This window comes from Perca fluviatilis, chromosome 19 (genome assembly GCF_010015445.1).
Source record: "Perca fluviatilis chromosome 19, GENO_Pfluv_1.0, whole genome shotgun sequence".
Lineage (NCBI taxonomy): Eukaryota > Metazoa > Chordata > Actinopteri > Perciformes > Percidae > Perca > Perca fluviatilis.
Genome location: NC_053130.1, coordinates 9,458,715 through 9,483,881, shown reverse-complemented (window position 1 = coordinate 9,483,881; position 25,167 = coordinate 9,458,715). Strand labels below are relative to the sequence as shown.

The following is a 25,167-nucleotide window of genomic DNA, read 5'->3' as shown; positions in this document are numbered from 1 at the left end:
CACACTTAGAAAAAATAATATCTCGAGGCATTGATAATTAAGGCATGTGCACGACTTATTTTTTTCATTCCCGCACTCTAACAACATGTGGCCACAACTTAATTATCTTGTGGCTACAAAATATAACTTGTTGCTTCAAGATATTTGTATTATCTGTGAACTTTCTGGGGCTCTGTAGAACTATAAAGTAGCAAAAAATGGAAATATTCAAGTAAAGTAAAAATACCTTTACTTTTTTTTATAAATAAATGACTCAAACCGATTCATTGATTTTCAAAATTGTTGGTGATTGATTCATCTTTGCAGCTCTAAGTGTTTCCCAGAATCTCAAAGTATTTCCTTGACCAAACTGAAGTTTGCATAATGATAATTTTTAAAAACTGTTTCACGGGAGCCCTTTAAAGGTGCACTATGAGTTCCAGCATGACTTCACTTCTGTTGACATTCCAAGTAAATACCAAACAAAACAGAGCAAGCTCCATAGCCCCTCCCCCCATGTTTCCGTAACTGTCATGACTGTGTTGATAGGCAATGAATCAATTGTAATACCTAGTGTGACCAGCAGAGGGAACTGTCTAGGTATATGACCTCCTCTCTCCTTTTCTACCAACATACACCATGTATGTTGGTAGCATAGACAGTATATAATGGACCAGCAGACCCCGTTGCTCTGGACGGAGACCAGTGAAGGATATTAGAAGCACTTTTCCGGTGATCACTACTGCGGCCAACCTCTTTTGCCAATCAGGTAAATCTCAATCATTCCCAATCTTGCAGAGACGGAGAGCGTATGTATGTGTAAGGAGATAACATGGGCACAAGCTAATTATTGCTAACTAAAATGATAGTTAACATTAGTAATTAAACCTAAACAGCTAACGTAAGTCGAAATTGCCTGCGAGCTTCTTCTGTACTATACGGTAATTCCTCTACTATGCAACAGTAAGTCGCTTGGTTATGACACAATCGTTAGCCTATTTTTACAAAAACGTCTGCTACAGAGCCATAACGTGAGATACAAGGTAATGGAGCCTTGTATACATTGTCGTGTTTCTTTAGAACTAAACAATGGACAAATAGAGTCTTTAAACGCTTCAGATGTAAAGTTAACTACACCAACATGGTCACGGGAAACATTGTCTTCAGAAAAGGTGCTTCAAATAATTTGTTTCGCTACAACAAATCTTTTAGTTTTTACTGAAATTAATTATTGGGGAGGTATAAAAAAAAATGCTTTTTTTTTCCTTTTTTTTGGGGAGAGTTAAAATAATGGAATACAAATGAAGAACGATGCATTACTTTTTGTAGCTATATGTACGAGTGGTTTATGAGAACAACCTGCATTTACCATGACTGCATGATTTATTTGGCCTATAATATTGATATTAACCTTCGAGTGGTGCAGATACAGAATATAACTTTGTCACTTTGAGAATAAAATCCAAGAGAACATCAGAGGGTTCAACTGCGTGATATTTTTGTCCCCGAGCAGGCGAGGTCGGGGACTGGAAGAATCACTTCACACAAGAACAGAGCCGAGAGATGGATGACGCCTTCAACAAACACCTGGCAGGAACCAGGCTGGGAGACAAACTCAACTACCAGCTGTACTGTCAGTAGTAGTTCCCCTCTGTGAGATCCTTTGACTCTGTCATAGACCCAGCAGTCAAGGAACACAGGAACACAGGTTTAAAGATAAAAAAGTTGGGTTTATTTTCCCAAAAACAAAGATTCAGCAAAGAAAATAAAAAAGGTCAGCAAACCAATAAAATGCTATTATTATTACTATTATGTGACTGCAATTTAAAATAACTCAACATGTGGTAATGATGTGGATAAAAATGCACAACCTTGGTTGCGTTGTTGAAACTTGCTCCAAAGAGATAAGTCCACAAAATGAAATTATTGTCATCATATCGAGGGGTCGGACGACAATATAACGAAATTTGGGTGGCAGTTCCCTGAGGCAAAAAAACAAAACAATTAAAGACATAAAATCACTAATAATACAAACAATAAAGTGCACACGCTGGGAGTGAGAATGTGTTGTTGAAAGACACAACTTTTCGAAACCATGCTGCTATTGACTCAAAATGATCAGACAGCTTGGTAAAAACAGACAGGGTTGTTCTACCAGCTACATATATATATATATGTAACTTTATCGTCTACATACATCTGAAAACCTGCTCCCGGACATGATTGCAGTAAGTCATTTATATATAAACTACAAAGTAAACTTTCCTAAACTAAACTTTCTTGATTGCATTCTCCACTTTCCTTCCTCTCTTCCACAGGGCCCCATCCTACCTATATACAGTATCTTCTAGTACATTTAAAAGACATCATTGATAATAATGATGAAAAGTAGCGGGCTTATCACACTGCCTTGAGGTATGCCATTGTACTGACTTGACAACTCTGATCCAATCTGTACTCTGATTGTGCTTCCAAAGAAAAAACCCTTTACCCAGTTAAAAACTCTCCCAAAAAACACATCATCTTGTGCAGCTTAATTAACAATCCTTCCTTCCACATCATGTGCTATTTAGGGCTGGATCCAAATATTCGCCTAATCGGATATTTATTTGTTTGGTAGGTATTCGATTTTCAATTATGGGATTTGAATATTAGTTTTTTGTTTTGTTTGTTATAAAGTTGAGACGGATTCATCTTTTGGAGAAACATAACCCGGCATCATGCTGCCGTAGCCAGTCATGTGAGCGTAGATCAGACTTGTCAGAGTGTTTTGAGGTTGTGTGAGAGTCTAGTATAGGAAACAGGAAACATCACTGCCTCTATTGCTGCCACAAGAAAGTTTTGAAACACCAAACACAAACAATGAACTGCCCGGGAGTTTGACGAGCAGCTGAATGTTTTTCTCTCCTTCTCTGGGAAATGAAGCTGCCTTCAAGTGCGGTCGGAAAACAGTAGCTGTGAAATATAAAGCCTTCTTGTGCTACATTGGGGGGTAAAAGAACAAAACACAAATAGGCCGTATAGGTGACATTCCCACTGCCGCACAACTCTGTGGAGAATCGCCGGATTGCTGTTTCTTTTGGTCTGAACGTGCCCTGAGTCATGATCAGTCCCACCCACAAACAAATCTTTGAATATTCGCTGTTGATTTTAGAGCCAAAGCTTCAAAGCACAAAAGCTGTTATTCAGGACACCCCTAGTTCTATTGGCCTATAACTAGTGGGTTTAAATGGATCCTTGCCAGGTTTCCTTATTGAAATGACCACAAGTATGAAAAGTGTAAAAACAGGGGTCCTACCAAAATGCTGTAACTGTGGAGGAGCGCATAACGTGGTATATGGTGGATGTGAGGTTATGAGACAAGACAATTAAATCCAAAAAGTAAGAGTGGAAAGAAGGATCCATTATACAGAAGATGTAAGAGTGTCAAGAGAACAGAACAATGCTACTAATGAAAAAGGAGCAACAGGGGTTTGAGAGGTACAACAAAGATCAAGTGACAGATTCATGTGGACAAAAGGGCTTCAGTGACATGGGAAGAAGTGAGAAGAGAGAAACTCACAGATCAGTCAAAGTCTGGTGGACGGGCCCGTATGATATCGTACGAAAATGTATGCACACCAAAACGTATGATATCCTACAAAATTAGGAGACCGCTGCTGGTCACGTGACGCCGGGTGGCTATAAACTCCCGCAGTTGCTAGTTGTTTAAGCCGTTACAGAACTTCACGATGCGGGCTATGGACCTCTGTCACAGCTCGGTCTAATCAGCGGCAGTTAGTAGATGTGTTTAGCCATAAATGGGTGGCTTTGAGCTGGGAACAAAGCACCGCAAGCTTGTTTTCGGTGGGCATTATGGTTACTTTTAGTCCACAAAATATGAGCATTTTGGCGCACCAAAATGACTAATCAACATTAGGAAAAAGATCGCAGTTTGGATTAAAACACTCCTAAGAAACACGCATTTCCTGGGTGAAACGCTTGGGGAAGTGAACTCCGCTCTCTGGCTTGGAAGTCCTGTGTTTGAACGTACACCCATCTTCCCCGACCTCCTCCCTACACAGCCAGCCGCGTTCTTATACATTGGTCATTAATGCGGTGAACATTTTCTAGTTTCTTCTCTCCTCTGTCACAGTAAACTGAATATCTTTGAGTTGTGGACAAAACAAGACATTTGAGGACGTCATCTTGGGCTTTGGGAAACATGACGTTCCACTTCTGGGATTGCTATGCCGGAAATTTTGCCGGATGTCCTTTTTTTCGGCCAGATGTCTGTTGTCACCATCTTGCTTTCTTTTTTCTCGTACTATCGCATAGAGCCAGCATATTTCCACATGTAAATGGGTGAATTAAGGGTTTATTTCAACCAAACCAGAGCGGTGATTGTTGGAACAGTGGAAAGACGAACCAAGATGGCTTTTGATAGTTTTTGTTTACGTCGACTTTGAATGAAGTGTGTTTTACGATAATACAGTAGAATTACTGATTATTTACATGGAGTCTGGTGGGTTTGGTGATGGTGGTTTTGGGGCTGTTTAATGTTAAACAAAAAGGATCTTACTCTTTAACAAGAAGGTCTATCTCTGTAGGGATCCTTTCCATAGTGTTGTCAGACACAGGCAGCTTGTTTTGTTGCTTAATGCTGGACCAATTTCATTTTGTTGTAGATTGTTGTTCCCATCAGTCACTTAGACACAAAAACATGGGAAAATAAGGTCCAGGTGGAGTAAGAAAAATGAAGTAATGTAGTGATATAGGGTAATGTAGGATCCAGGTAATGTAGGATCCAGTCAGGATACCTTGGCCTCTGTTGTTTCAGTTTTTATCTTTTCATAACCTCTTTCTCGCAAGTATTATCCAAATATATAGTGGGGACTTCCTGCAGTACAACCATACCGCCAGTAGGGGGAGCCCACGCACAAACCTATTCAGAAGATATAAATAAATAAATAAATAAATAAACATAACCTGTAGTTCCCGGATGTACAGTACTGCTGCACCTCCCCCCTTTGCCTCTTCTCTCCTCCCCTCCGTCACCGCCTGCTTGTCAAACCAAGCCTCTTCCTTCGCTTACTGTCCCCTCCCAGCGGGTCTCCCTCCCTTTGCCATTGCAGCGTAGCCTAACCCTCGGTAAAGGGGAGAGAGAAGGAGAAGAGAGCCTGAAGCTGGGTGGAAAGCCAGGACGAGACCTCAGAGAGTACCCCAACAATATCTTGTTTGTATTATTTCTCGCCACAGCTCGGCGGCACTACCGACTCCCCCTCCCCTGTTGTACCTCTTTTCCACTCCCATCGCCTGGATTTCATCATTCGACCTGCAAGATGGTAAGCAGCAACGGCTCTTAATTTCACCCTCCGCCGACTGGTAAACACACCAGTGGGCAGGCCTGTGTCGATTCTTGTGGCTTTTCTTACAGGTTGTTTTTTCGTGGTGAGCGCTTTGCTTTAAGTTAACAGTCGACAATTGTAGGGCTCCAGGAAACGCTTTTCTCACCTACTTTTGGCTCCCCGTCGCGCTCTCTGTGCCCCGGGGATGACAGTATAGCCTAAAGCCTGTGGCCCAGATATTTCTTATCCCTACTCGGTATAGCCTACACTCTTATTAGCAACGAGGCCTGAGCAAATTAGTTTTCGTGACAAAAATACACGCTCATTAGGCCTTGGTTGGCGACTAATTGTGGCACGCTTTACACACCAGGCAGGTAAATGCAACTGAAGTTAGGTTAGGTCTTTGCACTCGTCCTCGCAGTGCTTCAGACTTGTATTTCTATTTATCTCATCATGTTTTCTAGGTAGCATGGCGCTGTGTTGACAGTTGCAACATTGTTTCATTTGAGCTCATAAGCTTTAAAAAAAAAAATATACCGAGGCTAAATTTGCATCTATGTACAGCAATTCTACAGGAGGCTGCCATAGAAGGCCACAGTGCTGTCCTAATTGTCCAAGTCTTTTGACCGGTACTATTGAATACACTATATATGATACACTATAGGCTACTAGGCCTGTATGAGGGTGAGTTGCCTAGTGACCACAGGCATCCATGTAGTAACCAATAGGAGTGTACCTGACTGGGCAGGAGGATCAAAGCTGACATGTAGTCAGTTACTAATTAAAAGGATGTGGCTAGGAATTGTGGGTTCTTTGCACAAGATTATCACACCCACAGTTCCTTTCCATCCAAGATCAAACACACCTCCACACTTCAATTTTCTAGTCAGTTACTGATGTCGTTGTACACAATTGGCAGCAGCGACTTGTTCACTATTAGAATCTATCCAGATCCTGGACAACCATAAGGTACAACCATGGTTGCTTTGTCATATCTTGAGGAAGCTTTGTTTGTTTTGGGTTTTATGGATGTTTTGGGTTGCTCAGACCCATTATTTACTGGTAGATTCAAATGTCTGTAAAGCCAAAGAGCTGTCAAGTCTACAAGCCATATACCAATAGATCAGCAAGGCAGATATGAAAGCTGACATTAGCTTATTGCAAATATATCAATATCAGTGTAACAGCTGATAAGTAACAATACATGGCAAAGATATGTTTGACAACAGTGTCACCATTTGATAGTTTGTCTACCAGAGAACAGTCAAAAGTTGTTGTTTTTTTCCCCATCTGCAATACATCCAGTATTGTTAGCGTAAGCACAAATGTCAACAAAAGCAGCGTATTTTCAGAAAAAGTCTCCTAAAAGAGCTGGGATTTACATTTTCTCTCTCAATGTGTAACATTTGGAACTTGATTTAATACCAATGTGTACTTTGGATTGGCATCGTTAGGATTGATGCCAGCACAATAAGTGTGAACTCCCTTGCAGAGGTGTATAAAGTACTAGAGACCCATACTTGAGTAAAAGTACAAGTGCTCTATCAAAAAAAATGACTTGAGTAGAAGTTGAAGTGCTCTTTAAACACCACACTTAAGTGGAAGTACTAAAGTATTCAAAATGTTTTGTACTTAAGTATTGCAAGTAGTTTATTTTAAAATGTACTACTCAAGTACTGAAAGTAAAAGTACAAGTATTGTGTTATGTAGTTATTAAAGAAAGCAGTCAAATTTTGAATATCCTATTGTTGGAGTACAACTTTTTACTTGGTATTAAGATGGTGCATTACAATATACAGGCAGTCACAAGCTGTAGGCTACATTGCAGGATATATGAAGGAAGTTTCTGAAATAAACCCAAAAAGGTAAATTAATGTCACAGCTGTTATAACTACTATTATCTGATACAACAGTGGGTTATTAATCACTTATTAACAAATACTGAAATAAAATGTGTGATGTAGTGGAAAGTTAGCAAGCTAGCAAAATCCAGATAAACTAGCAGCTTCACATCACAGGGTGAAACGGTTCACATTCAGGACTCACTGCAGACTCAAACAACTCAGGAATAGTTTAATCTGCTGCAACAATAACTAAATATAAGTACAAACTTACATCGTTTCTGACTTCTGAACAGGCAACCGTAATGAAAAGAAATGCAAGGCGATCTCTTACGTAACTAACGTAGCCGTAACTACACACTCTGTAACCTACGCAGTCTCCGTAGCGTGACGAATTCACAACAGTAACGAGTAACGATGCAGCACATAAAAAAATCTATCGGAGTAAAAGTATTAAACTCATCGAAAATATGTACTCAAGTAAAAGGTGGAAATAAGAGAAAAAAAGAATACTCCAGTAGAGTACAGATACAGCCTTTTAGTACTTAAGTACAGTAGTGAAGTAGTTCTACTTCGTTACTATACAGCTTGGGGCCTGTTCTAAGAATCAGGTTTACGGAGAGATCTGGATACATTTGCTGAGTAAAACCTCAAATCTGGAGCATTGACTGACATTAAAAGATCTGTTCTGCAAAACCAGATAACAGTAAACTGACTTCTTGGTTGGGTAACTGCCATATACTGTAGCTATCAGGAGCTCATGCATTGTGATTCAAGGTTATCAGGTAATAATCTGCATATTATGGTGAAAATACAAAGGAACACATACACCACACACAAGGGCCAGAAAATCAGGGCAGCAGCAGCATCATGACACAGCATTAAAACGAGCAACAGCGGGAGTTGACTTTTCTTAAAATAAATACACTAATCAGAGACAGGTGAGCTAATAATGCTCAGGACCACTTGTAACATTTGCCCTGCAGCAGTCTCAACTCTGCCAGAGGGTACAAACTCAGGGCATGCATGTCGTACAGATAGTGTGCCAACTTATGTCCTGTCAAAATGTATTCTTCTCAGCTGCTGAGGGAGGTTGGGGGCAGGGACACACAGTTGCTTAAGCATATCGTGGAATGATCTGATGCAAAGAGGACCATATGCTGCCTAGCAATCAAGCACCACCCACATAAGGATCGAGCTGTAGCTAATGTAAAAGAGATAAAAGCCACAGCGAACCACCAGCAGAAGTGATGATCAACACTACGCGATCCACACTGCACTCCCAACCAGCCCACTCAATCTGGATGTATTCTCCTCACTGGCCGTTGCATCGCTGCAGTGCTTTGCTTGCTTGCACTGGGTTCAGCAGTCACCTCTTGTCAGTAAACATCTATTTGTCTGGTGTTTCAGCCTCAGCGACAAGTTTAAAGTAACGTGCAAATGGCATGTCGAGGGTAGTTTGCCTCTGTTATTACTGACTTCAACAGGATGTTTAGGGGATTTAATGCATGGGAGACTGTTCAGTAGTGCTCAAATGTAGAAAAAGTCAAAATGGATGCATACATGCAATACATTCTAGCTACTGACATTGGTGTAGGAGGAGGTGAAGGCAATTTAAAAAGCTGGTTTGAGTTTTGTATTACTTGGAGTTCTCTACCAGGGCTGGGCAACGTGATAAATACATCACCTGTGGACAGGAAGCAGAATCTATTTTTTGACGGATTAAAATCCCTAAAATAAATGACTTTCTATTTCTGCCTCATCAGCATTCAAGGCATCAAATGTGCTGCATGTAAATAACCTTTTGGAAATCAAATTTTGCACACTATCAGTGGACTCAATGGAAACAACATTATGGGGCACTGATAGCCTTTGCCTGCAATGTCTTACACAGCATGAAACAATTCACCTGCAGCGAACCCTAAGCTTTTGCTGGTTGAAAGGGGGACAAACTTCAGTGCCTACCATCAAATAGGCTAACCCATTTACAGAAAGTAAAAGTAATGACATTTTTATATAAAAGTATGTTGAAAAACTGTTAAATATTTTATTATTGTCATACTGCTACATATAGTGATTTAAAAAAAGTCATTTTTACGTTGTGTTCCTAATTTGACACCTTGGCTGTAATAGACGAGCACTGATCATTTGTTATTATTGAGGCTACTGATTGAATACATTCACCTACAGCTGCAACATTTTCCAACATGGCATCATGACTTTGCGTAAACATACACGCCACTTTCCTAAAGCCAAATGGCGTGTTATCTGTATGCATTTTGAGCTATCCACATCTATGTCTACGCTGTATACAGCAAATGTAAACATACACACCACGTGGTGTCGCCACGTTGCGTGTTATCGCGAGAACGTGGCGTACTATTGCGAGAACAGCGTCACATGCGTGTACAAAAAAAAGGTTAGGTTTAGGAAAAGAACACAGGGAAAGGCTTTATAACACAAAGAAATGACAAAAACACGCTTAGGAAAACAATAAACGTTTGGGTTTAGGAAAGAAACATTGGGGAAGGCTTTAAAAAAAAAAAAAAAAAAAAATACAGCTGAAAATCGCCACACGTGGGACGTGATCCCGACTCTCCTGGGTGAAAGTCCTGTATTTTACCCATCCGCCACCCCAACCAACCTCCTTCCGTGGACCTACGTCCCATACTACTCACTACGGCGAAAATTCACTCGTAATGTAAGTCAATGGCGGACCAATTGTGTTGATAAACACGCTAAAAAGCGATTATGCGTCTTGATAACATGCCAAAATGTCATACAAATTGGCGTGTCATACATACGCCACCTCCATGAGATCAGTCTGCATTTTCAGTTGCAACCTCAAATGATATATACAATCCACTGGTTGTTGTTTGACCTGTGCTTTCCCTTAGCGCTGACATCACTGTACTCTCTCTGCCGGGACCTCCGGCGTGTCACTGCATTAGGCGTTGTGTCCCTGCACCGGTTACACCAAGTTGAACTGGGGAACAATCTGGTATCAAGCTGTGAGATAAAGCTGATAATTAGTAAATACAGTATAGCTTCATCAAAACAAGGAGATCTTAAGAAGATGAAGGCATTGTTAGTTTACATAGCATTATGAGGCCTCTAAAAACCTTTTATATGTAAGCCCAAGTCAGGGATAGAAATGGCTAAGAGGATTAGCCCTGCCAGAGTTCCTTCAGGCAGCTACGGTTTTGGTAATTATTTTCATATTTGCACTTGACTCCTGAATCTGGCACAGATCCTTGACACACATACATCCACACAGAAGTGCATACCTATCAACATAGAAGCAAGGATATGTGCAAACACACCTACCCGGGCAATATTGCAAAACAATAATTACAGGTGAGAGATGATGCTTAGAGGAACAAAAGGAGAGTAACTGAATGTGTGCGCAAAGAGACAGATGACTGTACACTTGTAGCAACTAATTTTAATTCTTACACATATCCTCCATGGCTTCTGGTCTATGTAATAGAGTAGTAAGTTAAAGCGATACTGCTTCAGCTGGTTATTGGCCTGGGTTTGCTTGCTGTACAAAGTTGGGCTGAAAATGGAGGGGTGAACTCTATTTAAAGAACAATCTCAAAGCACAGATCAGCTGTAGAATCTGCTGTGACTTTGGAGGGTTTAGTATGTTCATCGTAAAGCTCGGCCGTATGGCAAGCTTGATAAGCACACACATTTGTGTGGAGGAGGGAGTCTGGTGATCCCTGAACCAATCAAGCAAGCACAGGGGAGAAAAAGCACACACAACACACCTTTTCACTTCAAAAGAATGCATCAATAACATGCATTGTGTGAAAAAATTAACTTAAACATGCTAGACACACAGATATTTTAGTTGATTCCCCATGTGCATCTATTGAGCATAATAAATGTGCACTTGATGACATTTGATCACACATTACTGCTGCTGTGATTTCAGTCTTACTTTGGATACTGAACAGCAAGACTACTGCAGCATCCAGCAGCTTTTTAAACTTTACCTGCCTGTTACTCTCTCCACCAAAAGTATCAATACAGCAAGCAGCTTAATGAGGCATTTTGTCTAAAGACGCCTATGTGCTTCCTATTTAAAGTGCCCATATTATGAAAAAAACACATTTTCTGGTATTTGGGGTGTTGGGGTGTCCATCCATGCTGTTTTGAGTGAGATACGGTTTCTGAATGTGTCCTGCCTTCAGTCTCCTGGTGAGCTGTTCAAAATCGTCTCGGACTGTGACGTCACAATCCGAAATGAGCTGGCTAACCGCAACCGTTAGCTCGTAGCGTTAGCATGCTAACGCTAATGCTAACACTAGCATGGTACCTTGTTCTCAATAGCAAAGCACTGCTACAACACACACAAGTTCACCATAATCTACAAAAGAACTACTTACATGTGCGCCCTCATTTAGAAGTCTCCCAGCTAATCCTGCCTTGTAACTGACTGAAGTTGGAGAAACAGCCTTTCTTTTACTTCTATGGAGCTAGCTAGCTGACATGCTCTACATCTGAGCTACTGAGCATGTGCGAGTGCAATCAAAGATAGTACAGAAGAAAAGAGGTCTCACTCTGTAGCTAAAACAGAAACCAGGTGAAAAGAGGATCTACAGCAGTGAGAGAGAGCTGTGCAGTACAACAACAATATGGTGTTTTTTGAAAATTAAACCATGTAAACCTATTCTGGTACAACCTTAAAATACAGTTATGAACCTGAAAATGAGTATAATATGGGCGCTTTAAAGTAAGAATTCTTTTGATAGACATTGGCTTACATACAATCATAAGACAACAGCATTGCCTCTTGACACACTCAGCTGGGGTTTTGTTCAGCAGATATATATCGAGTTCACAGATTTGTTTTAATGGTCAAGTACGATAAACATACACATTTGACTTATTGGCATTGACACAGAGACATATTGGAAACAAACAGTGTTCTAGTACATATAAATACACACCCAGGTGTGATGCAGATGTTTGAGGCTGATACTGATGTTTGTCCTCATGATGTAGTCCAGTGTTTCCGTCAGTCCATCCATTGTGTACAACATCTAAGGCACCACAGATGGGATTCAGGGAACGATGCATGCCTCTGCTCTGTTCTTGCATTTTCTGCATTATTCTAATTGCCCTTGTGCAGACACTGCAGCATTTATTAGTTTTTAGGATTTATGCATGTCATCGCCCGGTGTTATGCCGAAAAGTTAGCAAAGCGGGCTCTTTATCAAAAGGCTGCGTGTCCGATCAACACATTTGGCCAGGGAAGTCAATGAATAGCGCTTGCTGCTGCCTCGTGCCACTGCTGTGCCCTTCACTAAAGCACTAAACCCCCAAACTGCAGATAAGGCAGCCTCCAGGTGTATATGTATGTGTGTGTCTAACTGTGTGAGAGGAGGGTGTAGATAAAAAAGAGCATTTGTGCACAGCATAAAGGTTAAATGAGAAATCTTTTTTGATTTTAAATTATGTTCAAGGAGTCATCATCTTAACAGTAATGAACATGACTGACTATATGATGGGTTTGGTTGTGTCATACTAATCTGATCACTTTTACGCCTGTGCAGTTATTAAAACTTAAGCTATTCCAAAAAATTTAATGAAATTAAATTATAAACAGGAAATGGATAGAGGTAAGGATTTAAACATTTTACTCCAGTATAGTGAGCAAGCTATGATGAAAGGATGACTTACTACTAACCAAATATTAATTTGCTGTCATTTGATTTTGCTTCTTGTAGAGTGAGAGCAGAATACATTCTCATGTCCTGCCAAAGATGCCTCAGACAAGCCCCCAAGTCTGCACCCACATATTCTGTACTGCCCAGTCTGTTTCAAACGTTATGACTCTATAATTAGCCGTGTTTTGGGGTTGGCCATAGCGTTGCTGCTAAGCCACTAGCGGCGATGCCTGACTCTTCATTATGCAAAATGTGTTTTGTGTGCTAAGCCCTAATTGATTCTGAATGAAGCATGCATTATTGATGAGCCAACATGAGCCTCTTTCTCTTTCTGCTCTCTATTTCTCTCTGTACATGCAAGATGCTTTTTCACTTTGTTCACCTCCTTTTCTGTGTTTTTATAATCATCCCGGATATGCTTCATGCATTTATGTAAAGGGACAGCTCAACAAGAGCCGACAAGAGTTACTCCTGAACATTAACCGCACCGGTTACCTAAGGCAGGCCTTAGTTAGTAAACCAGTAATCCTCAACACCAAATCTGCTTTGCTGTAAGTATTTTTACCTCCACGGGCCCTATGGCTAGCACTTAAACCACAATGGACATCACAATTGTAGCTAAAAGTAAGCCCACCCAGCATTTACCCACCATTTTGTTTAGGTGTTTTTTTTTCACCTTTTGTAAGCTAAGATACATTTATCTAGGGCTGTGCAATTAATAGAAATTTAATCGTGATTATGATTTCTGCTCCCAATGATCACAAAAACAGAATAAACGAGAAAAACAATTATTTAGCTCATTACGTTTTGCAAGTAAACTCAGCAAAAAAATTCAGTTTAAATAGGAAAAGTATTAAGGCAAATTTCACAGTTGTATGTGTTTTTTTTAACTGTGGATTTATTTAACTTTTCCCACTGTTTTTCAAGTTCAATTATTGCAACATCTTTCCAGAAGTCAACGAGTAATCGTGTTAAATTATGGTGATTTCAATATTGACCGAAATAATCGTGATTATATTTTTTTCCATAATCGACAAGCAGCCCTACATTTATCATATTTCACCAATAAGGTATCAGTGTGTCAATACTGAAAACAAACGTTTTGAAATGCTTTGAGACCATTCATTTGGATGCACAATATACTTTCTCTTTTAGTTACAACTCCCAGTTTGTCATAGTAAGTTATTGCAATTGGTTTATTCTTATTTGACTCAACGAATGATTAGCTTATGTTGAGTTTTGTCAATAGTGACAAATAGATTTGTCCTGTAGACCACCCACTGACTTGTCAACTACAGAAAAGAAAGAACTTGCAGTCCGTCCTCAACACTACCTGGTATGTTCAGTCCTAGTCTTACAATGGCTTACAAAGCTTTGGGGACACTGATAGACTGGATCATCTGATCTGACAGCCTTATAACCAGTGTTGGGAAGGATACTTTCAAAATGTATTCCGTTACAGAATACAGCATACATGCCCAAAAATGTAATTTGTAACGTATTCCGTTAAATTACTCAGTCTGAGTTATATTTTGTTCTCCCTGTTCTTTCTTTAATGTGAAATGCTGTTTGAATTTCGAAGATAGAAACACATTCCTGCCCTGGCTCGGTTGTGCCGGTTCCTGTTCCATCTCTACCTCTATCAGTGATCCCGCAAATGGCTAATTTTTTCATTTTCATATTGGGGCTTCTGGGAAATGCATGGAGTTGCCTTAATTTATTCAGAGAGTGAATAAACTCGTGAAACAGAGAAGTATCGTCATGTAATCCATTGATTTCAACAATGTAACTGTATTCTAAATACCAACTATTTAAATTGTAACTGTAACGGAATACAGTTACTCATAATTTGTATTCTGAATACGTAATGCCGGTACATGTATTCCGTTACTCCTCAACACTGTTTATAACTAATTCTTTGCTTTTTGTTAGACATGTTGCAGTGCCAGAGCTGCATACATTTATTATATTGGTCGTCATACAGAGGTTACGAAACCTGTTCAATGTAGTTTAAATGTCTGTTTTTGTTGTCATTCAAATTCTTTTGGACAACTGCATCGACAAGAGTCTCAGGTCTACCTAAAGGTGATTTCTGGGAATTGGACTGTATTTATATAATGCTTTTCTAGTCTTTACGACTACTCAAAGCGCTTTCACATTGTACAGGAACCATTCGACATTCACACACTGTGGCCGAGGCTGCCATACAAGTTGCCACCTGCTCATCAGAGAAACATTCACACTCGTTTGCACACACCGATGGTGCAGCATCGGGAGCAATTCAGGGTTCAGTGTCTTGCTCAAGGACACTTCGACATGGGACTGCAGGGCCAGGGATCAAACCACCAACCTTCCGATTGGCAGGCGACCACTCTACCACCTGAGCCACAGCTGCAGGTTCTGTTCGTTTGTCACGTGAAATCGAACAGATTTTCCCAATTTGTCTGCTTATCAACTATTTCATATGCATGACTCCAAGTGTCCTTTTCTTCCGTTTCTGGATGTGTGACATAAGCCCCCTTCCACATGCATGACCCATTCATGGCCGCCAGGCAATATTCTGCCCTAGTAGCACTGATGATGTTTTTAATTATTATAACTCTTGGTTCAGTTGCAAAAAGTTACTATGGTACCTTATGGCCATGCACCAAAAGTTAATCATTATTATTTTTCTTTAGTCCTGACCCGGTTTTCTTTGGTGACCTGAACCAAAATAATAACCTTTAATTCTCACATAGCATGGTGAGGGTGCCTTGAGAGTCTGTCCTTGAATGTGAGGACACTTGTTCAAGGCCTTGAATCCAAAATCCTCGTGTCCTTTAGCAAGTCACTGTTTCTCTACAGCTGTAGTAGAGCGCGCTCTGTGTAGCTGAGCAAACAAAAGGACTTTTCCCTGCAGGGATCAATAAAGTATTACATTGTCACAATTACCCTCTGAGCCACACAGGCAATGGGACACCCAACCCCAGTAATGCCGGAGTAATGCACTACACACTGAGCTACACTGGAATTCAATCCCTTAAACTGGCAATGCTCAGCCACAGTCAACTCGTTGTTCCACAGAGACAAAACATGTATATGTCAAATTCTGATCACTGCACTAGCGGCTGACTCCGCTCTGCCTGACAGGGTGTCAAATGCTAAGTCGCTCTCCTGGCTAATCCTTTCTCACCGCTTTCTCCTCACTGCTCTTAAAATACCACAACCTCTCTGAGGTAAATCTGCTGTTGTATGGCAGCACAGCGATAAACCAGTAGATGACATAACTAATTAGCTTTTTTCAACCAGTTCAGTGTGTATAGTGTATCTGTTTGTATCGGTTTGTCACTGCCAGCGAAAGACAAGAGTAGCACTTATATCATAATGTGTTACTAATATTTTATCGGTCTTCTTTGCAGATTTCTTTAGTTTTAACAACAGCGGAAAAGTTGTTTTTGTTGCGTTCATTCACACTGGCAAACAAGCAAACCAAATCTCTGGTTTTTGTACTATATACAAATTTGTAAAGAAAGATTGTAATGTGAAAATCCTTTCAGGCTGCAGCATAACTTCAACTCTGCTTGCTGTTATTGTCAAATATCACAATCCATCTCCTTGAACTCACAAAATCAAACATCCGCTCTAGTTTGTTTAGGTTACGTTATGAGCATTCTCAGAGCGTCAATAAAGACGCCACAGACAGCTTTGTTTCTACTAATTTGACATAGACGATTTTCACATACAAATTATACTCCAAGATTTTTTTAAATCCAACTTCAGTCAGTAGCTGTTATCCTGGACTTTACATGTAGTCCATCTCTGGGCTCCATGTCCAGTTTGCCAAACACAGTCTCAGTTTGGTGTTCCTTGATGGAGCTGCAGGACAGTTCTGGTTGATTGCTGGCAGGGAGCATCTCTCTCTCAGCTGTAGGATCCCCATCTCGTCGCCCCCACCTCTCTGCAACAGGGACTCCTCACTGGCTCCCATGTGAGTGCTCAGCCTCACTCTGCCAGCAATCAGACTCCGGCTCAGTGGACACTGCAGTGTTGGATGGGATGAGATGCGGATGTGACTGCTGAACATGAGCCAATGCCAGACAATCAGTACGTTTACATGCACACCAATATTCCACTATTATTCCGAATATGACTATTTCAAATTTGTTACAGGTCATGTAAACAGCATATTCCGGTTGGATATTCCGAATAAGGCCTTTTTCCGAATATAGCTTTTTTTTTATTAAGACGTGGGCTATTCCGGTATTATTCGGGTTTTAGAGGCATTGTTTGGACATGTATACAGCACATTTGGAATATAGAAAAGCTGTATGGAAATCTTCCATATCCCGGACAACATGAAACATGGCCAACAATAACTGACATGAAAGAACAATTAAAACTTTCCCAATTGAACCACGTTCAAGAAGAGGAAGAACCGCATCTAACGTAGATGGGTTAGATGCGGTTAGATTGCCAAGGCGACTTGTTCTGTTTCCGGTTCGCAACCTTTACTTCTCCTACTCTGTTTACTGGTGGATAACAGCCATGCGTAGCCTATAGTGCCAACTTCTCTTTTTTTTGTTGCTCCAAACCTTCAAACTTAAAAAATTTGTTTTAAATTCCCTAGACAATTTCATAAAATCACAGCTGGGGACGGCTGTGGCTCAGGAGGTACAGTAGAGCGGGGCATCACTAAATCGCATGGTTGATTCCCCCATGGTTCATCCCTTGCTGTCCGCACGAGTGTCCTTGAGTAAGACACTGAACCTCAACTTGCTTTCGATGGGCAAGCCAGCTCTGTCACCATTGGTGTATGAATGTGTGTGTGTGTGAATGTGTGAATGAGAGGCAAATTGTGCAAAAAGCGCTTTGTCCAGCAAGTTGGAAAGGCGCTATATAAATACAGTCCATACTGACAACCAACATACTGCCTGATTTTATTAGGCAAAAATGTTTCATGAATTCAGAAAAATGCCAGCTCATCTTAAAGGTGCAGTAGGTAAGATTTATAAAACTAACTTTCTGTCATATTTGCTGAAACTGACCCTATGTTCCAGTAGAACTACACGAAGCAGGTCATTTAAAAAAAATCCAGCTCCTCTGGCACCACCTACAGCCTGTAGTGCAATTTGCAAAAATCCACAGCTCCCTGTTCAGATGCACCAGTCAGGTCCAGGGGGGGTGTCATGCACACGCATTCATTCTCCCTTCTGGTGGGAGGGGCTTAGGAGACCTTTTTGGGCTTTAGCAGAAAGGGGGGAGGGACTGAGAAGTTGTCGATGTTCAAATTTTTTGGCTAAGTCCTGGATCTTCAAAATCCTACCTACAGTACCTTTTAAATAAACTCAATAGATGTAATGGGTTTTGACTGAAACTCCAAATATATTGCAAATAATTTGAGTTTGTTCCTGTACTTAGGTGACGTCTCCAGTTAACTGACACCTCCGTTTCTCTCTTTCTTCAGGGAAATGAAGCCAGTTTCCCCCTGGAGATGTGCTCACATTGTAAGTATTTTAAATATTTGCTTGTTCCAGTTGTACGGGGCTCAGGGCTGTGTGAAATGGTGCCTCTGATTTAAAAAAAGGATATGATCATCTGGTTATTTTATCTATGCACTCATTGTATTTGTTATTTTGTTTTTATGCATTTTTATGTTGGGGTTTCAGTGTTTTGAAGATGTCATATTGGAATCCAACTCTTGTTATGTTCTTGGTTGTGCTTGTGATGTGAGCTCCTGACCTTTGAGAAGGGGGAGGAGAACTGAGGATATGACTCCCACCCCTTCCCTACCTGTTCATACATCAGCACGACCTCTCAGCGTCACGTGGAAAAGGACCTTAGAGATGCAGATTTGTTCACTGCACGCTTTGGTGCGAATGGCACCTTTCACATCATGAGGTCGTTGGCTAAAATGGATCCGCTGCTGCTCGTGTTTAATGAGCACTGAGACAGCGACAGGTCCTTCTGTAGTGTAGGTGTACTTCAGGGACCATGTCACTGTTAAGATTAACCTAGTCTCAGAACTAGAGTCGCACATTAATTATTATTTTCACATCAGGGCAACGAGATGAGTTGATATTTGTGGTGCCACGGTTAAAAAGTTGTAAGAAGCAGACATGCTGTAAAATATATTTATTCTCCAAATGTGAAGGCCAATTATGAGCTATAGTCTTGATCAAACAGTGCAGCAGGTTAAATGACAGAGTTGTATATGAGGGATAACAGTTTAATTTAAAATTACGTGAGTTTGTTTTTTCTGCAATTTAAAGCATTTTTTTTAATATCAAATGAAGCAGTTACTAAATCAATACACAAACTTATGATACATTAATTACTACTAAATGTGCATCATTTACATATTGAATGCATGCATATTAGCATGTAGACACTTAACTACAAGGATGACTTTTTTTCTTAGATTACAAAGGATTTTGGAGAAAATATTCATAATGGCAATGAAACATACTCTTGTCTCTTAGATTTTCTTTCTGTGATTGATTTTTCGTCCCCCTCTTTCTCTTGGTCTCTTTAGCTTTCCCCCTCTGTCTCTCTCAACCTCCACCGACTGAGCAGCTGTTCAGCCCGTCAAGTGCTTGTACAGGCAGGCCTTGGCTGTGAAGAAATTAGCTCTGCCTTGCTTGTCAGATACAGTAGATTAACCCTGCTGCAACCTTACTGCCCTCAGTAATACGTAAACCAACAAGTCTAACACCCACTCACCTGTACGTGTCATCCGACAGTTCGTATCTCTGTTTGTTGATGTCCATAAGTTCAACAAGAGGCGCTTGGCTCTAATAATCGTCCCGATAAGATGGATTGTGAAGTAAGGTCATGATTCGATGCTGGCGGATTAATTATCATAAGGCCTGTATCCTCTTGTCAATGCAGGTTCTCACTGCTGCTGTGTCAACCGAGCTTAGATCAGGCAAAATTCAATGGCCTACTTGTGGGAGCGTGCATTATTAGACACAAACCACACAGACAGACACACACCTACACACACAACTCTATGCATACACATATTGCTAGTGTGTAAACGTGTAATATGAAAGTGCACTTTCTTCTGCCCCCCCCCGCCCACACACACACACACACACACAAACACCCTCAACGCATCATGCTCCCACGAGAAACGCAGCAGTGAGCCTGAAACCATCGCAGGCCTGTCTGTAGCCGCCCAAAATAAACGGCGGGCTGCTCGGTGGAGTTCCTTGTTGCTAGGGGTATCCCTAAGGGCGGGAGACACAGCCTCTGTCGGTGGGGGTGGTGGGGGGAGTTGGGGGTTTTCTGATGACGGCACGGCTATAAATACAGTGCCTTGCGAAAGTATTCGGCCCCCTTGAACTTTTCGACCTTTTGCCACATTTCAGGCCTCAAACATAAAGATATAAAACTGTAATTTTTTGTGACGAATCAACAACAAGTGGGACACAATCATGAAGTGGAACGAAATTTATTGGATATTTCAAACCTTTTAAACAAATAAAAACAGAAATATTGAAATTGTGGCAAAATTATTCAGCCCCCTTAAGTTAATACTTTGTAGCGCCACCTTTGCGCGCGATTACAGCTGTAAGTCGCTTGGGGTTATGTCTCTATCAGTTTTGCACATCGAGAGACTGATATTTTGCCCATTCCTCCTTGCAAAACAGCTCGAGCTCAGTGAGGTTGGATGGAGAGCGTTTGAACAGCAGTTTTGTGTTCTTTCCACAGATTCTCGATTGGATTCAGGTCTGGACTTTGACTTGGCCATTCTAACACCTGGATATGTTTATTTGTGAACCATTCCATTGTAGATTTTGCTTTATGTTTTGGATCATTGTCTTGTTGGAAGACAAATCTCCGTGCCAGTCTCAGGTCTTTTGCAGACTCCATCAGGTTTTCTTCCAGAATGGTCCTGTATTTGGCTCCATCCATCTTCCCATCAATTTTAACCATCTTCCCTGTCCCTGCTAAAGAAAAGCAGGCCCAAACCATGATGCTGCCACCACCATGTTTTACAGTGGGGATGGTGTGTTCAGGGTGATGAGCTGTGTTGCTTTTACGGCAAACATAACGTTTTGCATTGTTGCCAAAAGTTCGATTTTGGTTTCATCTGACCACAGCACCTTCTTCCACATGTTTGGTGTGTCTCCCAGGTGGCTTTTGGCAAACTTTAAACGACACTTTTTATGGATATCTTTAAGAAATGGCTTTCTTCTTGCCACTCTTCCATAAAGGCCAGATTTGTGCAGTATACGACTGATTGTTGTCCTATGGACAGAGTCTCCCACCTCAGCTGTAGATCTCTGCAGTTCATCCAGAGTGATCATGGGCCTCTTGGCTGCATCTCTGATCAGTCTTCTCATTGTATGAGCTGAAAGTTTAGAGGGACGGCCGGGTCTTCGTAGATTTGGAGTGGTCTGATACTCCTTCCATTTCAATATTATCGCTTGCACAGTGCTCCTTGGGATGTTTAAAGCTTGGGAAATCTTTTTGTATCCAATCCGGCTTTAAACTTCTCCACAACAGTATCTCGGACCTGCCTGGTGTGGTCCTTGTTCTTCATGATGCTTTCTGCGCTTTACACGGACCTCTGAGACTATCACAGAGCAGGTGCATTTATGACGAGACTTGATTACACACAGCTGGATTCTATTTATCATCATTAGTCATTTAGGTCAACATTGGATCATTCAGAGATCCTCACTGAACTTCTGGAGAGAGTTTGCTGCACTGAAAGTAAAGGGGCTGAATAATTTTGCACGCCCACTTTTTCAGTTTTTTATTTGTTAAAAAAGTTTGAAATAGCCAATGAATTTCGTTCCACTTCATAATTGGGACCCACTTGTTGTTGATTCTTCACAAAAAATTACAGTTTTATATCTTTATGTTTGAGGCCTGAAATGTGGCAAAAGGTCGAAACGTTCAAGGGGGCCGAATACTTTCGCAAGGCACTGTATACACCATCAGTGCGCTGCCCTGCTTCGTCCTCCTCAGTTTGGTCCAGCGAGCTGTACATTATCAGAGCAGCCAAAGCAATCATCCTAATGCACCGAGTCCTGTAGTACACACACTCAGCTGTATGGGAGAGAAGGTGTGTGTGTGTGTGTGTGTGTGTGTGTGTGTGTGTGTGTGTGTGTGTGTGTGTGTGTGTGTGTGTGCGTGTGTGTCCTCCACCCTCATTGGCTCAGTACAACCTCATTATGTTAATTTGCAAAGTGTCGTGTCACACTCATGTAATTACTGAGCTGTGCATGTAACCTTCTCATGTTTACCCACCCTCACACCTTATCTTGTGTGTTTGGGGAGCTATACACAGCAGGTATCTAGGCTGTAATTATCAGTAACATGCCAGCTGAATTTTTCTCTGTATATCACTTCCTCCCCTGCTTGTCTCAGTTCAGGTTCGCTGGGTTAATGCAATCATATGTCTCTATTTATGTGCAGAGTGAACTGTTTGAGGGTTGAGCGTGCTTAAGAGGACAAATTCATTACTGCCATTTTATAATTGAACATTAATGGGAAGGAAAAGCCAGTTGCACTTAGCTGATTTATTGTTCATACAGCTGTGCTGCTGTTTAATGTTTAGCTTGAGCTAGCTGTTAACTGTGGTACCAGTCACGTTGCAGGATGTAGCACAATATTTGGTGTGCGATCAGAGATGCTGTCCATAAATGAGGTTGACAGCCTGCACAAATTGGAAAAACACTGGTATTCATATTGAAATTTGCTGGTACTTGATCTATAATTCAGCCATTTTTCACACGCATTTCCACATTGCTTTCAATATACAGCCAAAGAAATTAATTTCAGTATTTGACACACACACACACACAACTATAAAGACAACAATAATGGCAGAATGGGTTGACATGCAGGACAAGCTATGGACCAGAAGGAGGGCCAATTGGCTAACCACTGCTGTATTTATTTATGTTAATTGATGCGTATGTGTGTGTGTGACAGACAGTGTGAGCCTCATGTGTGCACTCAAAAGCTGATGACCTCTACATATGCATGTTGTCATCTCATGAAGTGTGTGTGTGTGTGTGTGTGTGTGTGCGTGCGTGTGCGTGCGTGCGTGCGCGCTACTTTGGGGACTAACACGTTTCAGTTGCCTAGTAACACAGTTGAGGGTGCATACAGTGCTTATGAAAGTGAGTGTGTGTGTGTTGTATGTGTGCTCTGTGGTGGAGTATATGAGATTATCATAATCATCTCACAGTTACATTGGGTCTCCCTCCGAGCTGCTCATTAGCATAGCAGTGTGAGGAGCCTCTGTGACTGTGCAGCCCTTATCGAAAACCGTTTCACATCCAGTCGGCACATTTTTGGATGTTTCCCCTTGAATGTTCCATTGAATGCAATTCCTAGGTGTATTATCCAGCTAGTTTATTGTTTTATACCAAGTAATTGCTCTATATATTATAAATTATATATCTATCAGTTTTAATAATGATAACGCAGAAAATGTGATCATAGGCTTTGGTTCATCTAGACAAATCCTCCATCATGTAAAACCTGCAGCTCTACTGTAGGCCTACCTTCATCCATATTCTAACTAGCCACACGGGACACTGGTGTGCATTTGAGTGTCAGTTTGCAACATCGCCCACATCATTGCAGCTGTCTCTGCTGCCAAGGGCTCAAAAATTCAGGCTATGGTCCGACGCTGAGGTCAAAAACGCGTTTGTCTCCTCCTCCAATGCAAGCGGAGGTCATGGAGCAGTCTAGCGATCAGCAACAACAGGTTTTGCAGGTTATGCCACCTAGTTTCAAACTTTCATATCAAATCCCTCCACAATATCCATTTTTTTTACATGTAGAAACAAGAAAGATTTGCAGGAACATACCAAACCAGGCAGGACGTTTACAATATTAAATATTTCATGTGATCGCAATCAATTTTTCTGCAAAGGTAATTTTTCCTCCCATCTTTAATTGTATGTACAGGTGTTGTGATAAAAAAATAAAGAAGATTTCATAGCTTTTCTCACTGGCTCTCATATTTTTGCCCACACCTGTGACCCTTTGTTCCAGTTTTGTATTTGATTCTGTTCTTCCAAACCAAGGCTCACTAGTATCTTATTTGTTGGACAGTTTTTCAATACCTGCCATCGCACCACATTTTGAGTTTTTGGCTACTGTAAAGGAGGATGGCAGTCAGTGCTTGTGAAGCTAGTAATCTAGGAAGATTTAAGCTTATTTTACTGCACTCCCTGGAAATAGTTTGCATAGTAGCATCAGAGAACCTTATTAGTTTATTGGGTGTTTTCTGTGAAGCCATAAACCTCCAGCTGTGATACGATGCAGAACTCTCTGCTTCTTGACTGTAACAGTTTTCAGGAAGAGCCATATGTTGGATAAGTCAATTAAACTCACTGCTGTAGTAAAAGTACTGCATCATCGTCTTAATCATGAGTTTTTATTTGGCTCAGCTGGGAGCCACGTCTGTCTGTGATGCTGGCAGACGTGGGACTTGTTGGGTCGAGACCGGGAAGGGGACTCGGACTGTGAGAAAGCTGTTGTCCTCGCTAGCATGAATAATATATGCACCCACTCACTTGGCAGCTCCAGAAAGCAGTAAGGGATCTGGGCACAGTATTCTGAGTTTCCATGCTCAGCGACTGCACCAAAGTTTTTTATGTGTTGGAAATGTCAGAGGGATTTTTCATCTGTGCTCCAGTTTATCCCGCTGACTTGACTGTGTAGCAACAAAAGGAATTTAAACTACGACAGGAAGCTGGTTTGAAAGGTTAACATTAACATCTGCTGTTTGGAGAGGAGCTCTACATTACAGAATGATGAGTGTATCAGATTGTTTAGGGCTGCAACTAATGGTTATTTTCATTACTGATACATCTGCCAATTATTTGATTAATTGTTTGGTCTAAAAAAAACAACAACACTATAAACCCAAAAGTATTAAGTTACTATCATAGACAACTACAAAAAAACAGCAAATATTTACATTTGAGGAGCTGCTACCTGGTAAAATTTGGCATTTTAAGCTTAAATGATGGATTGATTATCTTTATTTATTATCAGCTCTACATATTTGGCATGTTTAGCCAGAGTGGTAATGAAAGCCCCAAAACCCAGGTTGTGTTTTGTGTTCTGTTGAACTACACAGGAATTTATTCTCTTTCCATTTTCAGCCTTTTGAGCCATACAGAACCATACAGAGCGGTTCAAGTTAAACTCTCCATACTCAAGTCCACGAGTTATCCCCTCTATCCTCATTAAGCAACCCTATTACTTGTTGACAAGTGCTTTTTAACTATAAAGTTATTAGCTGTCAAAAAGGGGCAGTCGCTCTCTCAGTTGTTCTGTGCCGTTGGTTTTGCACACACATGCAGAATGTGGGTGTGTCAGGAAGAA

General features: G+C 41.0%; 1 protein-coding gene across 1 annotated transcript in view; it reads left to right on the top strand.

Moving 5' to 3' along the window:
* Window positions 1-4,972: 4,972 nt before the first annotated feature.
* The window catches only part of ppp3r1a (protein phosphatase 3, regulatory subunit B, alpha a), a 31,305-nt gene continuing 11,110 nt past the window's right edge, over window positions 4,973-25,167 (top strand). Inside the window, exons 1-2 of the mRNA XM_039783264.1 lie at window positions 4,973-5,303; window positions 18,269-18,308. Coding sequence (XP_039639198.1) covers window positions 5,301-5,303; window positions 18,269-18,308 — 43 coding nt within the window. The 5' untranslated portion in view covers window positions 4,973-5,300. The remainder of the gene's footprint in view (window positions 5,304-18,268; window positions 18,309-25,167) is intronic.